This window comes from Oryx dammah, unplaced genomic scaffold, assembly GCF_014754425.2.
Source record: "Oryx dammah isolate SB20612 unplaced genomic scaffold, SCBI_Odam_1.1 HiC_scaffold_20, whole genome shotgun sequence".
NCBI lineage: Eukaryota > Metazoa > Chordata > Mammalia > Artiodactyla > Bovidae > Oryx > Oryx dammah.
In genome coordinates this window covers 31,666,300-31,675,839 of record NW_024070204.1, presented here as the reverse complement: position 1 = coordinate 31,675,839, position 9,540 = coordinate 31,666,300, and the positions used below count along the sequence as shown (strand labels likewise).

Here is a 9,540-nt window from a genome sequence, read left to right as displayed (position 1 = left end):
CCAGGGACGGGAGAGACCGGTGGGTCACGACTGAAGTGACTTAGCAGCAGCAGCAGCAACAACTTAAGTATTTTTGTCCTAACAGCTTATTAGCTGATTGAAAAATATAGTGTACACTCTTGAAAGAAGACATTTATTTTTCATTCTTTTTTAAAAGTTTTAATTTTTTCATGGTTTTTAAAAAAATTATAGTTGATTTACAACATTGTATTTTTGAATACAGCAATGTGATTCATTTATGTATATATACTTCTCAGACTGTTTTCCTTTATAAGTTATTACAAGATATTGAATATAGTTCCCTGTGCTATGCAAGGATTGTAAATCTTTGTTTACTTATTTACATATAGTAGTTTGTATCTGTTAATCCCATGCTCCTAGTTTATCCTTTCTCTACCCCTTTATCACGTTTCTCTTTTGTTAACCATAAGTTTGTTTTCTATGAGTATGTTTCTGTTTTGTATATAGGTTCATTTGTATTATTGTTTAGATTCCACATATTAGTGAAACTATATAATATTCTTTTTCTCTGACATTAAGGATCATATTCTCTAGGTCCATCCATATTGCTGCAAATGACAGTATTTCATGCTTTTTTATTGCTGAGTAGTATTCTGTTGTATTCTATTGTGTACATATATACCACATCTTCTTAATCTAATTGTCTGTTGATGGGCAGTTAGGTTGTTTCCATGTTTTGGCTATTGTAAATAGTGATGCTATGAACATTGAGGTGCATGCATCTTTTCAAATTACAGTTTTTGTCTTTTCTGCCTATGTCCTCAGAAATGAGATTACTGGTTCACATGGTAGCTCTATTCTTAGTTTTTTAAGGACCTGCCATACCTCCCCCCGACCTTGGTGACCACACCAATACACACTGCCATCAACAGGATGGTTCCACACTGTCTCCAGCATTTATTATTTGCAGACTGACCATTCTGACCAGTGTCAATGATACCGCATTGTGGTTTTAATTTCCATCTCACTAATAATTAGTGATATTCAGCATCTTTTCATATACCTGTTTGCTATCTGTATGTCTTTGGATAGATATCTATTAGATCCTCTGCCTATTTTTTTATTTGAGTTGTTTGTTTTGAGATGTTGAGCTGTATGAGTTGCTTGTATATTTTGGAAATTAAGCCCTTGTTGGCTGCATCATTTGCAAATATTTTCTCTCATACCATAGGTTGGCTTTTCATTTTGTTACTGGTTTCCTTTGCTGTGCACAAGCTTATAAGTTTGATTAGGTCCCATTTGTTTATTTCTGCTTTTATTTCTATTGCCTTGGGAGACTGATCTAAGAAAATATCTAAGAAAGAAATGATTTATGTCTGAGAATGTTTTATCTATATTCTCTTCTAGGAGTTTTATGGTGTCATATTTAGGTCTTTAAACCATTTCGAGTTTATTTTTGTATTTGGTGTGAGGGACTGTTCTAATTTCATTGATTTACCCACATAGCTATCCAGGTTTACTAACACCACTTGTTGAAGAGACTGTCTTTTCTCTATTGTGTATTTTTGCCTCCTTTGTCTAATAGACTATAGGTGTGTGGGTTTATTTCTGGGCTCTGTGTTCTGTTCCATCTACATGTCCATTTTTGTGCCAATAGCATGATATTTTGATTACTATAGCTTTGTGGTATTGTCTGAAGCCTGGAAGGGTTATGCCTTCAGCTTTATTCTTTTTCCTCAGGATTGCTTTAGCAATTCTGGGTCTTCCACGGTTCCATAAAAACTTTAGAGTTACATTTTTCTAGTTCTGTGAAAAATGTCTTGGGTGTTCTGATAGGGATCACATTAAATGTGTAGATTGCTTTGGGTAGAATGGCCATTTTAACAATATTAGTTCCTCCAGTCCAAGAGCATGGTCTTTTCCATTTCTGTGAATCATCTTCAATTTCCTTTATCAATGTTTTATAGTTTACAGCATATAGATCTTTCACCTCCCTGGTTAAGTTTATTCCCAGGTTTTGTTTTTTTTTTTTTTTTTAACTTTACAATATTGTATTGGTTTTGCCATACATCAACATGAATCCGCCATGGGTGTACACGTATTCTCAATCCTGAACCCCCCTCCCACCTCCCTCCCCATACCATCTCTCTGGGTCATCCCAGTGCACCAGCCCCAACATCCTGTATCCTGTATCGAACCTAGTCTGGCGATTCATTTCTTATATGATATTATACATGTTTCTGTGCCATTCTCCCAAATCATCCCACCCTCTCCCTCTCCCACAGAGTCCAAAAGACTGTTCTATACATCTGTGTCTCTTTTGCTATCTCACATACAGGGTTATCATTACCATCTTTCTAAATGTAATTTTAAACAAAATGATTTTTTAACTTTCGGAGAAAACTTTCTGAGAACTTTCTCTTTCTCTTTGCATTCCCTGGTGGCTCAGATGGTAAAAGCGTCTGTCTATGATGCGGGAGACCCAGGTTTGATCCCTGGGTCCGGAAGATCCCCTGGAGAAGGAAATGGCAACCCATTTCAGTATTCTTGCCTGGAGAATTCCATGGACAGAGGAGCCTGGTGGGCTACAGTCCATGGGGTCGCAAAGAGTCGGACAATGACTGAGCAACTTCACTTTCACTTTCTCTTTCTGATAGTTCATTGTTAGCATAAAGAAATGCAACAAAGTTCTGTGTTAATCATGTATCCTGCTACCTTGCTGAATTCATTTGTTCTAATAGTTTTTGTGTAAAATCTTTAGGGTTCTCTGTACAGGGTATCATGTCATATCCAAATAATGACAATTTTACTCTTCCCTTCCAAATTTAATACCTTTGATTTCATTTTCTTGTTTGATTGTTATGGCTAGGACTTCCAATGCTATGTTGAATGGAAGTGGTAAGAGTGGGCATCCTTGTTTTATTTATGGATTTAGCAGGAAAGCTTTAGTTTTTCACTGTTGAGTATTATGTTGGCTGTGGGTTTGTGGTAAGTGTTTTTATTATGTTGAGATATGTTCCTTCTATACTCATTTTGATGAGAGGCTTTGTCATGAATGGATGTTGAATTTTGTCAAATTCTTTTTCTGTGTCTATTGAAATGATCATGTGGTTTTTGTTTTTTTCTTTTTTGTTAACGTAGTGCTTCCCATTGATTTGTGCTTGTTTAATTTGGCCACCTCATGCGAAGATTTGACTCATTAGAAAAGACTCTGATGCTGGGAGGGATTCGGGGCAGGAGGAGAAGGGGCCGAAAGAGAATGAGATGGCTGGATGGCATCACCGACTCAGTGGACATGAGTTTGAGTGAACTCCAGAGTTGGTGATGGACAGGGAGGCCTGGCGTGCTGCAATTCATGGGGTCACAAAGAGTCGGACACGACTGAGCAACTGAATTGAACTGAACCATCCTTGTGACCCTGGAATAAATACCACTTGATCATAGTATATGATCCTTTTAATGTATTTTTGGATGCAATTTGCCAATATTTTGTTGCGGATTTTTGCTTTTCATTAAAGATATTGTCCTGTAATTTTCTTTATTGGTAATATTTTTTGTCTGATTTTGGTATCAGGGTGATGGCGGCTTCATAGAATGACTTTGGAAATGTTTCCTCCTTTTTAATATTTGGGAGTAGTTTGAGAAGGATAGGTGTAAGTTCTTATTTGTATGTTTGGTAGAATTTCCCAGTGAAGCCGTCCAGTCTTGGACTTTTGTTTGCAAGAAATTTTTTGTTTTTTTTTTTAAAGTATAGGTTCCATTTCACTTCTAGTGATCAGTCTGTTCACATTACCTGTTTCTTCTTGACTCAGTTTTAGTAGATTGTGTTTCTGTTGTGTTTGTGGAGGGAGTTAAGCTCCACATCCTCCTACCCCATCATCTTGATCTTCTTCCTTATATCATTTTTAATCACTAATGGGTCATAAGTGCCTCTTGTACACTGTGCAGCTTCTCATGCCTTGGAATCAGATTGGATGTCAGTATCTTCGTTTTCTGTTCCACATTGATATTCATAATGCTTCTTATGTCTGTGGAAAACCCAGCCTTACAATAATCTAAAGTCAGTGAAAGGATTGTAGTGCAGTCTAATGTTGGAAGTATGAACTGCTTCACTCTTACTTCATGTGTTAATCTGAAAGATGTTGAGTTTCACTGTTTTACTGTCTTAAAAATTTTAAATCTCCTGAGATACCCCTTTGAGTTCATTGTGGCTCCCTGGGTTACCTTGGCACACAGTTTGAGAAATACCAGTTTAAGTGATTTACTCAGGGTAATACAGGAAGAAACAGGCAGAACCAGCATTTAAACTTTAATATTTTGACTCCAAGTCTTGTTCTTAAACTATTTTTACTGTCTTTCCTATGAGATCATGTTTCCCTTGCCACTCAGACTTTCATTTGAATTCAGTGTCCAACAAGGAAAATACAAACCACCGCAGCTGCTGCTACTAAGTCACTTCAGTCGTGTCTGACTCTGTGCGACCCCATAGACGGCAGCCCACCAGGCTCCCCCGTCCCTGGGATTCTCCAGGCAAGAACACTGGAGTGGGTTGCCATTTCCTTCTCCAGTGCATGAAAGTGAAAATTGAAAGTGAAGTCATTCAGTCGTGTTTGACTCTTAGCGACTCCATGAACTGCAGCCCTCCAGGCTCCTCCGTCCATGGGATTTTCCAGGCAAGAGTACTGGAGTGGGGTGCCATTGCCTTCTTCGATGCAAACCACTAGAAGTCTTTAAAACAGGAAATTAATATCACCAATTATTACATTGGTGATAAAAGAGATGAGAAGCCAAGGGAACAGTGAGGCAACTCAGATACAAGCAACCACAGGAATCTAGGAACACTCCCAGAGGTGCAGGATCGATGGGAAAGGTAGTGTTATGGGGACCCAGAAGCTAAGGTTGGCAGCTGGACCCACAGTGGAAATGCAGCCATTGCTAGAGATGTCTCAGGATACAGAAAGAGGGGGAGGAAGTATCCTGATATCTTCCTTTCTCCTGCCTCCAGTCTTCCCACCAGTTCCTCCCACTGGACAAATCTACCTGGAAGCCAGAGAGCAAGGGAACCTGGGAAATGTAGTCCCTTAGGTATGGAGCATAAGATGAGGGGGAAGGAATGGATCTGAGCAAACAGGCAGTTGACCAGCACTGCAGAGTATAGCACACATACTTTATACTTCCTTTGGCAAACATTTACTGAGGACCTTTAGGTGCCAGGTATCATGCTAGATGCCGTAATGAGCAGAACAGACCTGATCACTGCTCATTAGAGGATCAAAGACTAAAACAGAAGGAAACGACAGATGAATGGATAAAGAAGTTGTGGTACATATACATAATGGAATATTACTCAGCCGTAAAAAAGAACACATTTGAGTCAGTTCTGATGAGGTGGATGAACCTAGAACCTATTATACAGAGTGAAGTGAGTCAGAAAGAGAAAAATAAATATCATATTCTAACGCACATATACAGAATCTAGAAACATGGTTCTGAATAATTTATTTACAGGGAAGCAACATGGCAAATAGATGGGGAAACAGTGGCTGACTTTATTTTTCTGGGCTCCAAAATCACTGCAGATGGTGATTGCAGCCATGAAATTAAAAGACGCTTACTCCTTGGAAGGAAAGTTATGACCAACCTAGACAGCATATTAAAAAGCACAGACATTATCTTGCCAACAAAGGTCCGTCTAGTCAAGGCTATGGTTTTTCCAGTGGTCATGTATGGATGTGAGAGTTGGACTATAAAGAAAGCTGAGTGCCAAAGAATTGATGCTTTTGAAATGTGGTGTTAGAGAAGACTCTTGAGAGTCCCTTGGACTGCAAGGAGATCCAACCAGTCCATTCTAAAGGAGATCAGTCCTGAGTGTTCATTGGAAGGACTGATGTTGAAGCTGAAACTCCAATACTTTGGCCACCTGGTGCGAAGAGCTGACTCATTTGAAAAGACCCTGATGCTGGGAAAGGTTGAGGGCAGGAGGAGAAGGGGATGACAGAGGATGAGATGGTTGGATGGCATCACCGACTCGACGGACATGGGTTTGGGTGAACTCTGGGAGTTGGTGATGGACAGGGAGGCCTGGTGTGCTGCGGTTCATGGCGTCACAAAGAGTCGGACATGACTGAGCAACTGAACTGAACTGAAAGGAGAAACAGACATAGAGAATACACTTATGAAAACACATGGAAACTTACATTGCCATATGTAAAACAGATAGCCGACAGGAATTTGCCGAATGGCTCTGGAAACTCAAATAGGGGCTCTGTATCAACCTAGAGGGATGGGATGCAGAGGAAGATGGGAGGGAGGTTCAAAAGGGAGGGGATATATGTATACTTATGGCTGATTCGTGTTGAGGTTTGACAGAAAACAACAATTCCGTAAAGCAATTATCCTCAATAAAAAAATAAATTTTAAAAAAAGCAGGAGGAGAATAAACAGAGCTATGTCAAGTATAGAAGAAAAATATTGCAGTGCTGTGGGAGAGTTAGTAATTTAGAAGGGGCAGCCTCTCACTGTTTTAAGTCTAGTTAATTGACCCGATGTGTGTGTAAGTAGAAAACCTGTGTCCAAGGAAGGACAGAATAACTTATATCCAGAAAAAGTTTAGAAAAAATATTAACCCCCTTCATACTTAACGTCTACATTATAGGGCTTTATTGTCTCAAAGCTATGTGTGATTGTGTGTAAATGTGTGTGTGTGAGAGAGAGAGGCAGAGTCAGAGAGAGAACAGTACAAAGGAAGATGCCTTTAGAAACACAGTCAAAGGAGCCAGGGGGCTCCCAGCTGGCTAATCTCCATCATGCTTTCCTGGCCCCTCCCCCTTCCTTCTCATCATAACTTGTGATCTTAGAGGCATGAAAGAATTTGAGCCCCGCCCCCAGCCTGACCGTCTCTGCGGGCCGTGCAGCCAGGCTCCATGTCAAATCCACCTGGGAGCGCGAACCCCAGGGCCACGGAGAAGGTGGTGGGCTTGCCGGCAAGTTCCTCGCCCAGTGGCCATGGGAGACAAGAGTGAGCAGTCTGCCCTATGCACCTATAAATCCCTTGATGAGGAGGGCCTCTTCGGCTCTGCGGAGCTGCCCAAAAGACCCACCGGGAAACTGGTTATGCACAGCATGGCCATGTTCGGCCGGGAGTTCTGCTATGCGGTGGAGGCGGCCTACGTGACTCCAGTGCTGCTCAGCGTGGGCCTGCCCAAGAGCCTGTACAGCATGGTGTGGCTCCTGAGTCCCATCTTGGGGTTCCTGCTGCAGCCCGTGGTGGGATCGGCCAGCGACCACTGCCGGGCCCGGTTGGGCCGCCGGAGACCCTACATCCTCACGCTGTGCCTCCTGATGCTCCTGGGCATGGCCATGTACCTCAATGGGGACGCGATCATATCAGGTCAGTGGACTGCTCCTGATAGGCTAGGTAGGCTGGGTGGGAGAAGGTCCTATTTGCAACTCAGGACAAGGAGAAGGCGAAGTTCTTTCTGTGACAGTCAAAAAATGGTTAAAACTGATTCCCTATCCTAAGTTACATGGAATTTCCACCTTTGTGTGCCCCAGATTCTGTAGTTAGGTGCCTTTACTTTTAGAAACTTCAGTTACATTATTTTTTAATTGTTGTGAGAACTTAAAAATGGGATTATATTTTTACCTATTTTATTATATTATGTATTGTTACATGTTTATCAACTATGGGGTTTTATGTGTGTGCCCACCATACCTTATTTAGGACTTTTTCAAATTAACCAGCTGCCTAATGGCTCCATAAATTTTTCCAATAAATGTACCTGTGTGTCCAAAGAAGAGTTAATGACGTTCACAGCTTTATATGGAGTCTTGTAACAGGTATAGGGCATCGACCTGGCAGCTCATGGGGACATTTTTTCATTGCAAATCATGGACATAGACCTGATGGAGGGCACTTTTTCTAGCCATTAAACAGCCGCCAATTAATCAGTAATTGGTGGTAGTATATACTGTGTTGAAAAAAAGAATTGTTAAACTTAAAAATAGCACACATTTTCTGACCATTAACTCCCAGGCTAGCAGAATGGATGATAATGAGCCGTAATAATCAGTTATCATCTCTATATATTTAAAAGTGGGTATAAATCTATAAAGGTAGTATATTTCTGGAAGAATTTATTAAAAAAAAAATACCTGAAAAGAAATTTTGCCTCTAAGGAAGGGTCCTAAAGGCCTGGGAGTGAGAGGGGGAAGTTAAGCTTGTTTTTCACTTATTTTTTGTACTGAATTTTTAAAATCAGGTGCATATATTACACATTTTCTTAAGTTTAAAAAATAAACTGAAAGCACGAGAAGTAGTTATGAGGGGGTGAATGAACAGTGGTATTGTCATAGGATGAATATCATTTAGGTGTTAAAACTGTGACATTGCTCTTCATCCACTGAAAGGCAAAGATACTAAGAGAGTTGGTTAAGGATGCTCACTTACAACCTGGTCCCATTAGTCAGTGCTCCTCCAAGCCAAGCCCTCCAGCCTGTGGCATCAGCCTCACTGCAGGCTGATAGAGATGAAAATTCCCAGGCCCTACCTTCCACCTATTGAGGAATCATAGGAGACTCATGGTAGGTGAGGCTTAACAATCTGTTTTAACAGGTCATCCCGGTAATGGTTAAGGAGCTAAAGTCTGAGAAGCACTGCGTGAGGGCACAGATGCACACCTCTCTCTATTTTTGTGCATAAAGGGATGTCTGAAGGATGACCATCTCTTGGGCCTGGGATCTTGAAGTATTTCCCCAGCTTTCCTATATGGTTGGAGTGCTTGACAGTCAGTACATATAATTTTTTAAACCGGTTTATTTAAAAGAGAGATGATTCACATACCATAAAAGTCACCATCTAAAAGTGAACAGCTCAGTGCTTTTCAGTATATTCTCAAAGTTGTATAACCACCACCACTCTCTAATTACACGTTTCCTCTCCGCCCCCCAGCAGAAACCTGGTAGCCATTAGCAGACACTACCCATTTCCTTCTCCCCCACAGTCCTAGGTAACTGCTCAATCTACTTTCTGTCTCCAGAGAGCTGTCTTTTCTGGACATTCACTGCATGATTTTTAAAACTTGAAAAAATAATGAAGCCATTTTTTATTTGGAAGAGCAAACACAGCGAAAGGATAGGGAGGTAATATGATGACAGGAAGTTTGGGTGGAAATAAAAATGTGGCTCGTTCTAAACCAGGATTTAGGAGACCAACGGTTGTTTCTCTTTTAGCTTTGATTGCTGACCCAAGGAGGAAGCAGATTTGGGCCATAAGTGTCACCATGATAGGTGTGGTTCTCTTTGATTTTGCTGCTGACTTCATTGATGGGCCCATCAAAGCCTACTTGTTTGATGTCTGCACTCATCGAGATAAGGAGAGGGGCCTCCACTACCATGCCCTCTTCACAGGTAGGGAATATCCAGAAAGTCTATCCTTCAGCTCTCCGGGCAGGGAAGCCCTTCCACTGAAGCCATCCAGTGTCTCAGCACTCAGATTTTTTGAATGAATGGATCTGTTGATGCATCGCTCCCATCACGCGGGCTGTGCCTTCCAGGGCATTCCTCTTGTGACCAGGCTGT

The 9,540-nt window shown here is 41.1% G+C and overlaps 1 protein-coding gene across 1 annotated transcript in view; it reads left to right on the top strand.

The window, feature by feature from the left end:
• Nucleotides 1–6,334: 6,334 nt before the first annotated feature.
• The window catches only part of SLC45A2 (solute carrier family 45 member 2), a 33,309-nt gene continuing 30,103 nt past the window's right edge, over nucleotides 6,335–9,540 (top strand). Inside the window, exons 1-2 of the mRNA XM_040262293.1 lie at nucleotides 6,335–7,351; nucleotides 9,193–9,369. Of these exons, the coding sequence (XP_040118227.1) occupies nucleotides 6,823–7,351; nucleotides 9,193–9,369 (706 nt within the window). The 5' untranslated portion in view covers nucleotides 6,335–6,822. The remainder of the gene's footprint in view (nucleotides 7,352–9,192; nucleotides 9,370–9,540) is intronic.